The following is a 16995-nucleotide window of genomic DNA, read 5'->3' as shown; positions in this document are numbered from 1 at the left end:
AGCCTGAAGCATGGAGATGAGAGGACCCAAAAATACCACGTATCACTGGCTGTGTCTCGTCGATTGACGAATTTAAAATCACAGTTACATGTATTAACGTGAAAATCATCCAAAAGTCGGGGAAAAAACTTTGAGAGAGAGAGAGCTGTTTGTACTCATTTCTGCAAAGTCGGAAAAAAACTTTTAAACGTAAACTGAATCCAGGCGGGAAGGTTACACTTTCTTGCCAAGCAAAGTCTGAATAATGGCACAGTTCCCGTTTCGATCTGTTGTACTAGTATTTTGATTGATCTATGGATACAATGACAAAAGAGAGACGCATATGGAAGACAAATGCCTGATTTTCACTATCATGGAACCCCATGACTACCAATTATCTCACCCCGACAAAAAGTCAAGAGATCAAACCAAACAAAAAAAACAAAATATTCAGACAAGATTTTCCCAGCATTATACTAGGAACATTTGACTCTGTCTTTCCCTTAGCTTTTCGGAGAACCTTGAACAATTTAACAGAACTGCTTTCTCTGAAAATTGCACATATTCCAAAGAAATATGTTTATGAATGCACTGTCGGAGCGAATGTAATTTTATTTTTACATTTGATAAGACTTGGCCGAGACCGGAAACCTAGCCTTAAAAGCGTCTTGCACGCAAGGCTTTTTTTTTCCAAAAACGGAAACAGCAAACAAACAAAAACAAGCAAAAGCGGCAAATTTAATCATCCGCTAGAAATTGTTGCCAAAACCTACCGCTATTTAAACATCGGTTCAAAACCTGACAAAATCGAGACATGTGTATTCCCGTCAGGAATGTTTTTTTTTTTTCTCTTTGCAGAAATGAGCACAAACAGCAATAGTTATATAAGCTTACTTAAAAGTTTACGCTTGCAAACTTTTCATGAACACAGGTCAACACATACACCAGCAGTTTCGTTTACAGACCTGCTTACGAGCTGATAACTCGGCTGGTGTTAAAGTGACTGGTACCAAATTGGAGACAATAGGACACGTATTGATTTGAAAATTTTGGTTTTCCCTTAAGAGAACGGGTTATAATTTGTATACCTATCAAATAAGAGGCCAGTTTAGGCAAGACATGTTATTAAGGTGATTACGACAATGGGAACTCAACAGTCAAAGCTCTTTCTAATCGGGTTTCTAATCCGAGTTCAAAGTGTTAGAAGTGTAGCGTGATCATGACAAAACTTGTCAGACGATCACATTACGACTTGTTTCTGCAATTCAGGAGTAATCACCTTCAATATCGCATCCGACCAGGCAACTTTTGGAACGATATTGTAAGTTTGGTTCATTTTAGCACACTTCTACAACCCAAATCAAACAATATTCTTCTTTCGGAACGAGTGTTTCCGATCTATTACGAACTCTTTATCGGTAATCTTCGGAAATCGTCGTGAAGGAATGAGGATGTACTCTGCCCAGCCTCCCACGGACGAATATTGCAGCTGTGCGGACAATGGCGGATCTGTGAACTCTTCGCTTGTCATCTACTAAAGGAATCTTTCAGGCTCTCCTCAAGTAACCTAGACACTCGTGAATCAGGAAGTCGATGGAACGTTGGCGAACCGATGGCTACTAGGAATCTAACGGAGATTTACATCAATCTTCGCACTGAAATTAGTCGTTTCAAGGCGTATTCGCTGGGTGACTCCGGTGTACGTAGTGATAGTCCTGGGGTACTGTGAAAACATGCACCATACACCGTGTTATTCAGTGTAATGACTCGCGATAATACTAGACGAACGACAGTTTTTGACAGATATTTTGTTTGGTTGAACAGGACGATGATACAGTTGCCCTTGTTAGAAGAACGAGTGATCTAGAGCTTGGAGTACAAGCAGGGGGACTTGGTTCGTTACCTCCACAATGGTGGGTATATTTTCGTTTTGTTTAAATACTGAAAGGTATTTCTCTCGCGTATCATACAAATATTAGTGCCGAAGGATTTTATTGCATATCTTTGATTATGATTTCTGTGAAAATTTGTCTCGTAAACTGAACTTTGCATATACATGTACAGTTGCAAATTAAATATTTCATAAGAAATACACCATTTTCTCACTTGATGTCAAACTGCTCTTGCCCACAAAAAGTTAACTTGGTGTATTTGTCATACTGTTCTTCATATTTAGTAGAAACGGAGTTATATGGACTGTAGTCCAGGCAGGGAAAAATTGTGGAAGTAATTTGGGAAGATTTGACACTTCAAGCATGATTATGTTCTGTTGTTAATTAATCATATTAGTAACAAAAGTTAATGAAATTGGGTTCGTTGCGAAGTCTGTGTGACAGTTTCTTCCGTCAAAATGCCAGTGATATATTTTATTCACTGAACTTTCTGAATCAGAGTAGAAACAGAAAAACAGAACCAACTTACAAGAAAATATAGAGGGCATAATCAATGCACAAGCGACACAGGTATGCAATAGGTCATGTTTGTATTCTTAGTGTTTGACTGGGAATATCGCGTAAGCCGCAGGTCTATGCTACAGCTAGTTCCAGTCCAATACCGAGAATACAAACATGGCCTATTGCAGTTGTCCAATTGTAAAACGTTCTAAGTGAAATGTTTTAATTGGACAACCGTATGATTACCCTCAAATACCTGGAAGAAAAAAGATAGAGACTATTTAGTTCTAGGTATATTAGCGCACTAGTTAATAGGTTAGAACGAATACATATCGGCAAGCACACAGGACAACTTTGGGTAACTTGGAAGGAAAGTAAAAGCATAACACAACATAAAACCAGTCTGTCTGATAGTTTTTTCCAATCGAGAATAGCAAAGTTGCTATTTGCTTGGAAAAAGTCAGGAATTGTATTATTTCTCTTGAATATTTATGTGCTTGGGTCTTGAAATGAATAAATGCTGTGTCCCCAAGGTGGAGTTGTAAATAAGGCCCTCAAGCATTTGTTCAAGATGTAATAAGCTGTAAGTTGAAGGGAAAGATATGTGGCTGTCAACAATAAATTAATGGATAAAAACCCTGGCTAATAAACATCAGGACCAGGTTGTTCAAAGCCCGATTAAGCTAACCCAGGATTAGCGAGAATTTTGATGTCAGTTTTTTAACTTTTCAGTGAGGTTTTCTGTTTATATTGTTTGCCTTTGAGTTTTGAGTTTGAATAATCTCAAACTACACAAAACATAAGCAGTGAAAAACATTTTTATAAAAGAAAAATGTATATGTTTCAGTTAACTTTTAAACCTGGGTTAGCGTTAACCAGCTTTTGAACAACCCGGCCCAGGTTCAGATAAACTGCCAGAATCAAATCAATACCAGTTCAAGCAGGCCAAGGTTTGAAATATACCCTGGGAGAATTTTATATTTTTCAAAGCCAGGGAAGGTGAGGAGGTTATTAATTTAAGCTTGCTGTGAGCATTAATAATGGGTGCTGCTGATAATGGACATAGTGTCGTGGTAACTGAAATTACACAAATTAAACTCAGTTATTATAATTGCAATTTAACTACATAAACAACAAAGAGATACAGTCTGGTATTTTTTGTGGGTATCCATTGTTGGTGCATGCTTAAAGCACATCATCATGTCTTCAGTGAGTCATGGCTGGGTTGCCAGGATTGCTAGCCTCAGGAGTGATTTACTGTATAGGGACTGGTTGGTTGCAGTGTAGACCTGTGGACATCTCATGCATCTATCATTCACACAACTTGATGCAGTTGTTTTATATAAATAACTGCTTTCATTTGATCAGTATTATTACAGTGAACATGACTGTGTTGGCTTGCATTGTACAGTGGAATACCAATTATCTGATCCAACTGGGGAAACAGAAATTGGTGCAGCAAAATAGGGAGGTTGCATAACTTGAGGGTAAAAAAAGATATGTATAAAAAGGCTTTAAGTAATCAGATTATTAAGGGTTTGAGAAATCAGGATTACTTGTCTGTTAGTAATTCCTTTCTTTTTCATTCACGCTTAAGGGTTGACGTTTTGGAGGAGGTATGTTTTTTTCATTTGCTTTATTTTTAATTTTGCAAATTGCTGTATGATACAACTTTCTGCAAATTAGCCTCTTTCCATGTAACCTATTAATTAATATTGTTGTTTGAAGTACATGTATAGACATGGCAGTCATTATGTTAAATGCAGAGCTGGAAGTAATAGTCACTTTGATGAATACATCAGTCAGAGATATCATTTGGTGTAACCAAATTTTAAAAAAAATTTAAAAAAATACGTAAGACTAATTTTATTATGTGCTTGGATATTATCTAGACCATGCACAAAGTTTCACTGAAATGACAGAGGATAAGTTTACTTGACCAAACATTCTTTTATGTTGGAGAAACAGAACAGTGTGAATGGACACATTGTAATACTTACTGAGAAAAATTGTTTCTATCACTTTCTACCATAACAGACAATGCAATGCTTGTCTTTCCTCTGTTATTAAATAGAACTGAAGTATTATTTCAATTATCTTTATTTTTACAGATTCAGTATGAAATTACAAGAATAAAGCAAAGAAGTAAGTGTTAAGTTTTTTTTTCTTTTTTATACAGTGTATGTACTATTATATAATAATGTATGGGGAGCACAGTGGCCTGCTGGTTAGGTCTGCCTTGGATTATGTGACCTGTCTGGGGTCATTGGGTTACACTGTGGGCAGAACCTTGTAATCTTCACCCAGGACCAGAAATGCACTCTCTTGAAATGTTTGGGAAACCTAACACAAAATACTTCAGAGGGATAACCTGTAAATTGGCATTAATGTTGTAAGTCAGAAGAGATTTAGGTATGATCTATTTTATTTTTTCTAGTGCAAGAGCTGTCTACTCTCCATGACCGTCATCTGAACCGACCAACCCTTGATGACAGTGTGGATGAAGAACAGACAATAGAAATAACAACAAAGGAAATAACACAGGTTGACAAACACTTTAAATATTAAATGGGATGTCTTTCTATAAATGGATAATATTTCACACTTGAATACAAGAGACATTTTTCTCTTGCAAAGGTTTCCACCCAGCGGTACTGAATAGATACATGAACAGGTTCTAGCAAACTGTAGGGCAACACGACATATATGTACTGCAGTCAGGAGCTTCATTAACATTTTCAGCTGGAGGGCAACTGGTTTTCAAAGGCAGGCAAAACGTTTTGAACTGAACTTCATTATGAGAAAAACTTTCCTCTAGATGGTCAAGCCAGGTGGGCAAAATCATCCTCACAGCCGGTCAATTTGCCCAGGCCCTTAATGAAACTCCTGTGTAATACTTGCAATGAGAATAGTATCACTTTCCTGGTTGCTTCATGTGATATGCACCACACATCAGAGACATTTTTGAACACATGATTGCATTTCCAGACACCAAGAAAAGAGTTGAAAATATGATGTGCAGGGGAATACAATGTAAGAAAATCAATGTCTTAATTACCTTGTAGGTAAAAATGGGTACCTGGAAACTTTTATTAATGCTTGGGGTAATCCTGCAAAGGACCAGCAACCCATCGAGTTTAGAAACTCCTTCACTATCTGCTTAATGCTATAGCAACGGGTGAAAGCTGTGATATTATGAGCCTCTTAGCCTGACTCAGACCTATTAGCTACCCCAATTTCTGTTCTAAAACATACATGGTATTACATGAAGATCTATGCATACACACTTAGCTATAGAGACAAAAGTGAAAAAAAAGCACTAAATATTAAAAGTCACTTTACCCTCGACTTTGTTAGGGGAAAATTTAATTAAAAGCTGATCAAATTTCTTTGTATTTAGATGTTTCATCAATGTCAAGGCTCCATTCAAAGAATAGGAAGACAAAGTAGAAATGCTTCAAAACAAGAACAACGGCTTCTAAGAAATGTCATGTCATCTTTAGCTGTCAGTCTACAAGATTTATCCACAAACTTCAGAAAAGGACAGTCATCATATTTGAAAAGTAAGCTTGGTGAATGAGAAAGGTCAATCAAAATGTTTTAAAAATGTTGGAATTAATGATAATTTTCATTTCCTAGGATTAAAGAACCGCGAAGAAAGGGAAAGGCAATATTTTGACACAGGCCTACCAGCTACTAGCAGTGCACTTATGAATGAAGATGTGGTTGAGGATGACGAACTTTACGACAGAGTAAGTTAACATGATTGTACAATTAACATGCAGGTTTGGTTCTTTGTAAGGATGGTGTTGCTCTTTGTGGGAAGTTGGTAAGAGAAAAGATTACATTAGTACGCACTTATGGTACCTTTTTCATGTCAACGATTAAACATCCACTCCAGGGCAAATTTGCATGTGGTTAACATTATTGCCTAATTAAGAAATTAACTGGCACACTACCAACATGTAGGCATCATTATGTCACCGGAAGTACCGGTACTTCCAATATACTGCCAATACATTGGCCAACAAAGTTGTTGTATTTCTATTAATTTTTCTTTGGCCCCACATGCAAGAGGCTTGAAAGTTTACTGTATTTTAATAATAGTCATCATCATCGTCATTGTCGCTCTATGATACAGTGGAATCCCCACTTTTCAAAGTATCTAGGGGTTCAAAAATTTCAGAGTTCCAAATATCAGGATTCCAGCTTACATCTTATCTTCTGTACACAGGGCTTTACTTCTGACCAGATGAGACTCGCTGAAGAGAACACGGCTATAATAGAGCAAAGAGAAAAGGAAATCCAGTCCATAGTGCAATCAATATCAGAACTTAATGAAATTTTCAGGGACCTTGCTACCATGATTGTAGAACAGGTTAGTCCAAGTTAATATTAACTAAAGATGGTTTCCGCTGAACAATGCAGCAATAATGGCAAAAATAAATGAAGTTACCAAAAACGCTTCATAGTATAGTAATATACAGTTAAGAAGAACTGATTTAGACTCAAGCTGTCTGCGAGAGAAAACTGAATTTGAAGTTGTTCATATTTTAGTTACACAGACAATTCAACAGTTTGAACAAAATAAACGTAACACATATTTGTAGTGCCATGTTAAATTTGGTGTAAAATTTCTCAGCTCTAATCTTAGAAGTCTCTCAGGTTCCTTGCAGTAGAGTAATGTACTTTTTTAAAAAACCATCTGATATAGCAGTTACTGTAGCTTTTCAATAAAGAGACAATGCCCAAAATAAATCAGTGTACTGCAGTCATAAGTGAAATTGCAACATGTAAAGGAAAGTACTCTTGGTAAACTACCCTCAACAATGGCAAGCTGTGTGAAGTGTATTGTGTACTTCCAGAAAATATCCATACCTTCCCCACGGAAGGGATTTTTTCTAATACTTCCCCACCCCTCTGGAAATTCCAGTTAAGCTTCATACATTTATTTAATTTTTTTTGTCTCGTAGAACCCCCCACTCCCCAGGAAATTCCAATCCCTTCTCTGGGGGGAGTATGGATACTTTCTGGAACCACACATTCTTTCCTAGTTAGCTTATGACGATGAACAGAACATGATAACATTGCTTGTCTCCACAGGGTTCAATATTGGATAGAATAGATTACAATGTAGAACAAGCAGCAGTTAAAGTCGAGGAGGGCTTGGAGCAACTCAGAAAGGTCAGTAACATTTATGATATGCCAGGAATTAACGAATCAAGAAATGTTAGGTATCTCTGGCCCTGGGCCCTTTTAAAGAATATCTCTGATGTAGTCATTTTTATCCCTGGTACAATATGGCATTTTGTTTTGTTTTGGTGTATACTGTATATGAAACAAAAGACATGCCACATTACAAGTACTAAGTGTAACATTGAACAACAACATCTCTATGATTTGGGTTGATCAGAACTAGGGCCTCCACTTTTAGACCCTCAATCAGAAACCCAAAATTGGCCATCACAAGAGAAATGTCTTGTAAGGTCCGTGCTATTACTGGAAAAGGGGAATTTAATTTATGCTGAAAAACTTGCCCAAAGAAAAAAAAATTTAGTAATTGTTTGGCCTCAGATGGATTGGTTCCAGAAGGTGGTACAGGAAGGAAATTTGAGAGGGGCATGTTTTGTACCATTCCTTTTGCTTGATGTGGTTCTTATTTGTGTAACCAACCTTGACATTTGATCACAATGAGTTATTCAGTAGAATCATTCCTAAATTCTGTCCATTGAACAGTTTGTATTTATAGTTGTTGTTGATTACTACTTTGTGTTTTGCACATTTTACCCATTGAGATACCTGTTTAAAGTTGGAATGATACTTTTCACATAAGGCAATTGACTTTTAAGGGGAAGGGACTGTCAATATTATCAATGATCATACCTGGCAATTTAAAAGTGTTTTTCCTTTCTTTCCTTTACTTTAGGGTGAGAAGCATCAAAAAGCCTCTCGAAAGATGTTATGTATAATCTTATTAGCTATTGTTGTAATTATTATGCTGTTAGCTCTTGTAATAACAAAAGCAAAATGATGATTATGTAAGTGTATTTGTCATTGGTGTGATCATCTGTAGGTTTTTTCATATTAATTTGTACATTTGATACAAAAGAAATGGTTCGTGAAATTTAAAACTAAGTCTTTTTATCTTTCAAAGTTATTTTAGAACGTAATATTTCCAATACTGTTCTTCTTTTCAAAATGAAATTATAGTAAGAATTTATCATCTGGGTTGGGGATAAAGAAAGGTAAACTTTCTGTGTTCCGTTGTCGAAAATCATACAATTAAGCTTTCTGTGCCATTTCAATGGTAAATTTCCCAAATCCAAAGGGCAAAACTAGTTGTTAACTCTAAAAACCCATTGAGTAAAATATAAATGTTATATATTGCAGATGCAAGGAAGGAGTTGGACTAAAGGGCCCTAGTCAACCACATCTTTGTTTTTGTTTACTCGCAAGAGTTTGGCTATTATTTTTTGTTCTGAGCATGTTGAAATGAAGGAAATCACTGTGAAACTACGAAAGGTAGTTTTTAAAACGTACTTTCTCTTCACCATTGTATCGATAGTTTTGATGGCATCAAAAATGGCGGAAGCTGACTAGGGTCCTTTAAGAATGTAGAAGTCAGTAGGAATGAGCAAAAAACTCATACAATGCATGACACTTAAAGAATGTGTTGTTCTGGAAAAATCCATCCCCCATCCCCACAGAAATTTTTTCTGTTTGAAGCCCCATTCACTGAAAATTTCAGTTAATAGGAAGTTTGAGACCACCCCACTCCCTTGGAATGAATGGCTGTCAAAGGGACATATGGATTATGGATATTCTCCAGAACTGCACGATGTTACCTGTTACACAAAGTACATTTTTAGGTCACCTATTGCCGGTTTTCATGTGACGTCGTCATTTTCCAAAATTAAAAATTACCAATCCTTCTGAAGATCTAGTTTCATTAGATGTAAGACCCTCTAAGAACTTGCCCTTTTACACCAGGATTTCTCATTTTTTTATAGAGGACGTCTGAATTTTCAAGTTAATTAAATGCGTTGTGTGACATTAAAATGGTGGCCTGAGAAGACACTCACATAGGAGATGAGTTATAGCCAAGTTTTTGCTAACTGAACAGTTCTTGCACAAAAATAATTATTACTTTCAATGTGCTGGAGCCCTAGAGTAATTCAACAATTTGTTGCAATAGCAAAACTGAAGCTAACTGAGTGACACATGTTTCTGTTACACCAACATGGTGTCTCAATACAAAGCTCTATAAATTTGGGTGCAACACTTTTCTGAATAACATGCGAATGAAAAACCACATGGGCCTTAACCTTGGTGAGGTTGTTTACATATCAATCATCTATCATTTCCCAGATTCTTGACTTCATTTATTGAATGGTTGCGATTTTTACTTTTGATGGTGTGACAGTGAAAACTAGCAATAGAAAAGGGAATTCCTACAAAAACACCTTCTCACTCTCTGTGGCATGCATCACTACATTCTTAAGGTAATCACCATGCATAGAATGGTTTAATAAAGATAATTTTCTACTCTACAGTTCTGATCTTGTGAGTAAATTCATTTCAAAGCATTTCGGGAGGGGGGGGGGGTACTCCCTTTATTGGCCTATACGGGGATGCTCCTCCTATAAGGGGTACCGTTTTCAGGTTTCATCTATATAAAAGGGTAGGGACTTCACAAGTTGAAGTATGCAAAAGGGAGGCAAATCTGCCATTTAAGTCCAACGTGAACATGAACTGAATATAAAATACTTGTTTTTTTGGTTAACATCTCTTCTGTTTATGCTTGATGTTCTCTGGTAATATTGTTTATTAACTTCATTCCAAGGCGTTACAAAAGGGACGCAATGTTCTTTGGAGGCTGTGTGAAAGGGGTACGTTTTTTCAATAAAAGATATATGAAAGGGATACCTTTCTGTCTAAATGGTTTACAATAGGGTAAGTGGTTGCACCTTGAGGCAGGGCTTTCCTGTATAAAACTTTGCAGCATGGAATCAGTTATATCACTATTCCTAAAACCTCAAGACTCCTTGTGTCTTCATGTTTTGCATCCACTGGGCTGATCATTCAATTAAGGTGGCTGCCAACAGATCAAGGCATTTTTTTAACAATTCTACTTTGAAAGATTAATACTCGGTACTTTTCGTTTTCAGTTGATGCTACAATAAATACATCAAACAAATGCCCAAACATTCGCATACAAGATATGATCATTTTCTTGACATCAAAAGATACTATGGCAACAGTGTGCCCTGTAGAGACAACACCTAATTTTAGTTTTGAGTTCTTTTTTACTTATAAGTTTGGTGACTCCTCGTATTTTATCAATGAATTGTGATTAGTATGTCAAGATTCAACTTTTGGACTCATTTTTGACAAAATTAAGATTGTTTTGATCTCATATGCTGTTGCCATGGTAACCCTTTGTGTCACGAAAGTGAACTAGGTTTGAGGCCATTATTACGGCATCAAGTGAAAAATATTGGTAGCACTGAAGTACTGAAAAATGCTGGCATCCGTTGTGAATAATAATTCCCCCCAAAAATAAAACAGAGTGATACTGTTCTTCGTTCATTACTTACTGACAGTGGAGTGGTTTGCACCGTGGGTCAAGCTTTGTGTTTTGGGTGGGTGACAAAAAAATGCAAGTGAAATTGAAATATTGCTTGTATCGTATAATTTTATTAATCTATTATCTTTTATTAGAAGCTGCTTTGAAAAGAAAGAAAATTCATTAGAAAAAAAAAGGAGCGCGCGCCCGATATGGGACTTGAACCCATGACCCTCAGATTAAAAGTCTGATGCTCTACCGACTGAGCTAACCGGGCTCACCTAGTTTGACACGGTATTTTATTAATATTTATTTGAACGTTTAGCAAAAAAACAATTGGTAACTTGCCTCGTTATGATGGGAGACGTTCGAGTTGCTTTTGCGATTCGATCAGATTGTGTGTGTCCATAGTTGCTCCTTTTCGCGAAAATGCACCTTATGTACTACCTAAACAACGAAGGAAAGCGTATTTACACGCTGAAGGTAAGCTAAGAATCAAATTAACGTTTAGGTTTGGTTGTGAAGGACTTGCTGTTGTTTTCAATATCGTTTTCAGTTTTTCTCTGATCCCACGTGCAAGAAGGATCCTCCATTAATTTTAGCGTACATTTTCTCTCGGTTTTGCAGAAAACTGATCCTTTAGGCGAACCAACAAAGTCTGCTCATCCAGGTACTGTTGTGATTCTTTTGTTGGTCAAATCTTTAGATCAAAATTTGAAATACGGGGGGCCCTGCAAATGCTAAACTTTTTTCCTAGGATCAAACATGTTGTCACTCGTAATAATATGGGCTTATGCTTACTTGTAAGTTTATAAGGCTTACATGCATTGAAATGTTTGGAACATCTTTTCTTCACTGGTTCATAAGCTGATCTAAATGCTATGCTCACAGGTCAAACAGTGCTTGGGAGCTTATGGCAGATGGATTTTGACCATAAACTATTTACTATCATGCGCTATGGTTTCCTGAGCAAACAAATAGTTTGAATTGAGTCTGTTGAGATTCTTGTTTCGAGTCGTTCGTATCAAAGCAGTCGAACGCCATTTTAAAGCCAACTGATAACTTTTATTATAGCTATTGAGGAAAGCTTCTCTTTTGACACATCACTCGACCTGGTGTCGAGGCTATAGAACAATACCTATTGTCACATCCTTTCTCTTATAAAAAAAAGAAAAGTAAAGAAAAATCTAGATCGATCGATTAAAGTGTTAGAAACTAATCAGCTATTGTCAGAATCAAAGATCAATGTTCTATCAAAGTCAATCAATGTTTAAACAATGTTCAATCAATGTCCGGTGACAAAGTCCTGTAAGTACGAGGGCGGTTTAACAGCCCTTCCTGAGCGTGTTTTGTAACCTGTGGCCTGTGAGAATGGCTCAATAGGCGTGGCTACGGCTGGCTCTTTGGGATGTGGAGTCACGGTCCTTTCAGAGCGGGTTGTGTGACCAGTGGGGTCAGGTGATGGCTTGATAGGGGTGGCCACAGCTGGCTCTCTGGGAGCTGGAGTCATGGGCAACGCCGGTGTTGTATGTGCATGGAGACCTCGTGTTTTGATTAGTATGTCATCCTCCTTTGTCTTTCGCAAGTGCTTCCGATTGCGGCGGTATTGGGCTCCATCTTCTGTGATGACTTCATATGACCGTATCCCGACTTGCTTGCCTACTCTTGCTTTCACAGCTTCTTTAGTTGTGCTTCCAGGAGGAATGAATCTGACTATGTCTCCTTTCTGTAGTTCTGGTAAATCCTTGGCTCCTTTATTGTAGTTTGCGGCTTGTTTATCTTTGTTTGCCATGATCTTCTGATAGACGTTTTCGTCCACTGTTGGTTTCAGAAGTTTAGGCATTGTAGGCAATTGAGTTCGCGTTCGTCTACTCATGAGTCGCATTACGGGGCTGGTATCCATGCCTTGCGTTGGCGTGTTTCTATACTCAAGGAGCGCGAGATAAGGGTCAGTTCTTGCCTTTCGTGACTTCTTCAAAATAGTTTTCGCTGACTTCACTGCTGCCTCCACTTTCCCATTGCTCTGAGGATATTTCGGGGAACTTGTGTTGTGCTTGAAGTTCCACTGACGGCTGAACTCTCGGAACTTGTCGGAACTGAACTGTGAACCATTGTCCGACATACACGTTTCTGGTATACCGTGTCTGGCAAATTGAGACTTGAGCTTGCGAATCACCGTACCAGATCTTGTGTTCTCCAGTACATCAATCTCCCAGAACGAGGAGTAGTAATCAACAGTGATTAGGTAATCTCGGCCATTGAAGTTGAACAGGTCTACTCCAACTTTCTCCCAGGGAAGGTCTGGTGATTCATGAGGGATAAACGTTTCCTTAGACTGTCGTTTGTCAAACGCACAGCAGACGTCACACTTTTCAATGAAGTGCTTCACATCGGTGCTCATCCCTGGCCAATAAATGCACTCTCTGGCTCGAGACAGACTGCTGGCAGTTCCAGTGTGTGCATAATGAACTCAGTTCACCATCTGGCGCTGAAGAGACTTGGGAATTACCACTCGCTCACCTCAGAGAACAATTCCATCTTGCATACTGAGCTCATCTCGTATGCCAAAGAAGGGCGTTAACTGGTGAGGGACTTCCTGCTTGGTTTCGGGCCAACCTGCCTTAATGACCTTCATCAACTCTTGGAGAACTTCATCTTGCTCTGTGTGAGCTCTGATTTCGTGTAGGGTAGCAGGTTTCACTCTTATGTGTTCCACCATGTTGACGCTCTCGAATTCTTCAGCAGTCTTCTGTACTACATCATAGGGAAGGAACGTGCGGCTTAAGGTATCAGCCAAATACATGGTGCTTCCTCGACGGTAATTCAACTTGATGTCATACAATTGTGTTCGCATGAGCATACGCTGAAGTCGCTTAGGAGCTTTGTGTAGTGACTTCTTGAAGATCATTTCTAAGGGCTTGTGATCAGACTGTACTGCTACACATCTGCCATACGTGTAGGTATGGAACTTCTCCAAGCCGTAGACAACTGCCAACAACTCCTTCTCAATTTGGGCATAGCGCGTCTCTGCGTCTGTCAGTGCACGGCTGGCGTAGGCAATAGGCTGATCATTCTGCATGATGATTGCTCCCAGGCCCTTGTCTGAAGCATCACATTGGAGGGTCACACCCTTGGTGGAGTCAAAATACTGAAGAACTGGGGCTTGAGTAACAAGAGATTTCACCTGGCTGACAGCTCTGTCATGTATGTCAGGCCAAAACCATTCCGTATTTTGCACAGTGAGCTGGCGGAGTGGCGCGCAAACATCGCTTAAACGTGGCAGAAATTTGCTAAGGTAATTTGTAAAGCCGATGAATCTTCGGACGCCGGCTACATCGGTTGGTATTGGCATCTCTTGAACTGCTCTAATCTTTTCCGGGTCTGCCTTGAGACCTTCGGATGTGATCACGTGACCCATGAACGGTACTTCTTTGGACCTCAGCTTGACTTTCTCTTTGTTTAACTTAATGTTCTTTTCCTTGCACCTCTGCATAAGCTGTAGGAGGTTTCTATCATGGTCTTGCAAGGCTTCTTCTTCAGTTGTGCCCTCTCCATAGATCAAAATGTCGTCATGTATCGGGAGTACACCTTTCAGGTTCTCCAAGGCGTTGTTGAGCCTCCGCTGGAATTCTTCTGGGGCTGGGCTTACGCCGAATGGCAGACGACACCATCGGAATCTTCCGAAGGGCGAGTTAAACGTTGTTAACATTGAACTTTCATCCGTCAGCTCCACATGCCAAAACCCATTTTTAACATCGACGGTTGAGAACACTTTTGCTCTTCCAAGCTCTGGCAGTATTTCATCTATAGTGGGCGTTGGGTAGTGGCTTCTCTTTAATGCTTCATTCAGATCCTTAGGATCCAGGCATACTCGGAGCTGTCCATTGGGCTTCCGAGCTGTAACTAGGCTTGAAACCCAAGGTGTTGGTTCAGTCACTTTCTTGATTACACCCAGGCGCTGAAGTTTCTCTAATTCTTGTTTCAGCTTCTCCTTAAGTGCTACCGGCACTCGTCGAGGAGGGTGTACGACTGGCTGAACATCTTCTCTAACTTCAAGGTTGTACTGGCCTTCTAACTTCCCAGTACCTTGGAAGACATCAGGATAATCCTTCAATAGCACTTCTTGCGTAACAGGATTTGCTTCAACGGATAGAATGTTGTGTTGCTGTACCTTAATTAAGTCCATCTCTTGAATTGTAGGACTTCCAAGTATGGGCATGCATCTGTTTCCATCCACAACGACAAAATCAACTTGATACATCTTGTGATTCTTTGGGTTATGGACTTCTAGTGTGCACTGTCCCAGCGGTGTCACGGTTGTTTTGTTGTACATCGTCAAGACCTTTCGTGTGGCCTTTAGTTTGCTTTTGTCGCGAAGGAGATTGGCGGGCACCAAGTTGCAAGTCGCGCCGCTGTCAAGTTGGAACTTGATTGCTGATTTGTCTACGTAAAGGGTCGCAAATAACTTCTTTGCGTGTTTCCGGTCGCTGGACGAATTAATCACTTCGCTTTGAATCTCTGACTCCAGAGTCAAGCAGTATTCATCATCTTCATCTTCGTCTGTTTCCACAACGTTGACTTTTGTGTTGAGTCGACACTGGGTTGTGAAGTGGTTCATCTTTTTGCAACTCAAACATCTTTTTCCGAATGCTGGACATTTGTCGCGGCGTTTTTCGTGTTTGTTTCCACAAAACTTGCATGTCACGAATTCCTTCGATTTGGGTTTCTTTCGATGATTAGCATCTGGCACGCGATCAGCGGCTGGCACGCGATCCTGATAGTTGGTTATTTCGTGTTGTAATAACCATGCACTTGCACAGCCATTCATGGTAGTTTACTTTGTGAGCTGTTACCGCCAGAATCAATGGGTTCATTCTATGGTTAACATGGGCAAACTCATGAAATCTGAAACAATTTTTCATGAAATACGTCAGGCAAAAAATAGACTTTAAATCTTTAAATCTTTAAAGCTTTAAAGCTTGCTTTAAAAAAAGTGGATGAACACAAAGACTGACTAACCTAGAATGACATAAATCTCTCACCAAAAACCTAAATAGTCCCTAAAAATCCCATGACACCCCACGAGCCTCTCCATTTTGTCATCAGAAAAATACTGGTAATTTCTGACTAATTTCTCCCTAAATCATCAGAAATTACATGTTTGACTGTTTGACAAAAATGAATATGATTGGCCATCTGGTCAGGATTTGGAGAAATGTGCCTTCGCCTCTCTAACATTTACCCTTTGCCATATCCAGAAATCCTAAATTTGATATACAGTATTTATGGTATTTGAATTTTGATTCCAGAAAATGTGGTGAGCTTTCCCCAAATTTTGTTTGTCTGTTTATTTTCTTAGTAATATGCTAGATGCTGACATAATGTCCTCTTTTTCTAGCTCGCTTTTCTCCAGATGACAAGTACTCACGGCACAGAGTGACACTGAAGAGGAGGTTTGGTATCTTGCCTACTCAGCAACCCAAACCTGTTTATTGATGGGAGACGAACTTGATCTTATTATCCATGGGAAATGTATAGTCTGTAATATATGTATAAACTACCTGAAACAGTTCACCAAGATACTTTCTGTGCATTTCTGTTGTCAATGCGGATGTCGCTGCTTTAAAATTCTAGGACATGAGACCAGTGCGATGAGTTCATCTGAAGATCTATCATCATCAACACAACATATTTGTTGTCATTGTTATCTCTAACCGAATAAGGTATTGATGGCAAGAGAAGTTTATTTTTAGCAATAACTCTTTCAACTGCAATGAACAAGTTGTGTGAGTCGGGTGACTTTTAGTGTTCTTGTAATACATAACAAGATTTTTGTGCAACAGGAAGTGTTTGATGCACAAATCAGGGAGATCTAAGAAATTCTACATTCCTTCAGTCTACTGAAACTTTCAACTGGAACTTTCATGATAATATAGACCTGTGTGACTGACTGTTTTACTTAACAAATCTGTAATCTATGCCGAGAAATTGATGCTACAACCTTTGTTGTTGTTAAATAAAACATCAGAACCTTATGGATATACCTTTACCTTGTGG

General features: G+C 38.7%; 2 protein-coding genes and 1 non-coding gene across 5 annotated transcripts; 2 read left to right on the top strand and 1 right to left on the bottom strand.

Annotated features, from left to right (window-relative positions):
- Positions 1-837: 837 nt before the first annotated feature.
- On the top strand, positions 838-9922 carry LOC145465780 (syntaxin-16-like). 3 transcript variants are annotated; one of them, XM_081449538.1, is made up of 10 exons: positions 856-1699; positions 1804-1892; positions 3970-3988; positions 4484-4517; positions 4810-4916; positions 5773-5935; positions 6012-6124; positions 6607-6750; positions 7476-7556; positions 8299-9922. In XM_081449538.1, the coding sequence occupies exons 1-10, from the start codon at positions 1592-1594 to the stop codon at positions 8401-8403; spliced, it is 963 nt and encodes a 320-aa protein (XP_081305664.1). In that variant the 5' UTR covers positions 856-1591; the 3' UTR covers positions 8404-9922. The 3 variants fall into 3 exon arrangements, with proteins under 3 accessions (XP_081305662.1, XP_081305663.1, XP_081305664.1); XM_081449536.1 differs by lacking the exon at positions 8299-9922 and having other exon boundaries at positions 838-1699; positions 7476-8275; XM_081449537.1 differs by lacking the exon at positions 8299-9922 and having other exon boundaries at positions 839-1678; positions 7476-8274.
- Positions 9923-11142: 1220 nt separating this feature from the next.
- Positions 11143-11215, bottom strand: Trnak-uuu (transfer RNA lysine (anticodon UUU)). Its single transcript has one exon. It is a non-coding gene; the product is annotated as a tRNA-Lys (tRNA).
- A 90-nt stretch (positions 11216-11305) lies between these two features.
- On the top strand, positions 11306-16973 carry LOC145465785 (H/ACA ribonucleoprotein complex subunit 3-like). The gene is made up of 3 exons (XM_081449542.1): positions 11306-11421; positions 11566-11608; positions 16337-16973. Exons 1-3 carry the CDS (start codon positions 11368-11370, stop codon positions 16432-16434), a joined length of 195 nt encoding a protein of 64 aa, XP_081305668.1. The 5' UTR covers positions 11306-11367; the 3' UTR covers positions 16435-16973.
- The last annotated feature ends 22 nt before the right edge of the window (positions 16974-16995 follow it).

This window comes from Orbicella franksi, chromosome 13, assembly GCF_964199315.1.
Source record: "Orbicella franksi chromosome 13, jaOrbFran1.1, whole genome shotgun sequence".
NCBI lineage: Eukaryota > Metazoa > Cnidaria > Anthozoa > Scleractinia > Merulinidae > Orbicella > Orbicella franksi.
Note: the sequence above shows the minus strand (reverse complement) of the source record. Positions and strands in the feature narration are given on the sequence as shown.

What these genes read in the sequence shown, in the direction of transcription:
- LOC145465780 (XM_081449536.1), top strand. Translation starts at nt 1,592, where the DNA reads ATGGCTACTAGGAATCTAACGGAGATTTACATCAATCTTCGCACTGAA. An exon ending in TACGTAGTGATAGTCCTGGG is followed by an intron (nt 1,700 to 1,803) that starts GTACTGTGAAAA and finishes TTGGTTGAACAG; the next exon opens with GACGATGATACAGTTGCCCT. An exon ending in ACAGTCATCATATTTGAAAA is followed by an intron (nt 5,936 to 6,011) that starts GTAAGCTTGGTG and finishes TTCATTTCCTAG; the next exon opens with GATTAAAGAACCGCGAAGAA.
- LOC145465785 (XM_081449542.1), top strand. Translation starts at nt 11,368, where the DNA reads ATGCACCTTATGTACTACCTAAACAACGAAGGAAAGCGTATTTACACG. An exon ending in AGCGTATTTACACGCTGAAG is followed by an intron (nt 11,422 to 11,565) that starts GTAAGCTAAGAA and finishes TCGGTTTTGCAG; the next exon opens with AAAACTGATCCTTTAGGCGA. An exon ending in AACAAAGTCTGCTCATCCAG is followed by an intron (nt 11,609 to 16,336) that starts GTACTGTTGTGA and finishes CTCTTTTTCTAG; the next exon opens with CTCGCTTTTCTCCAGATGAC.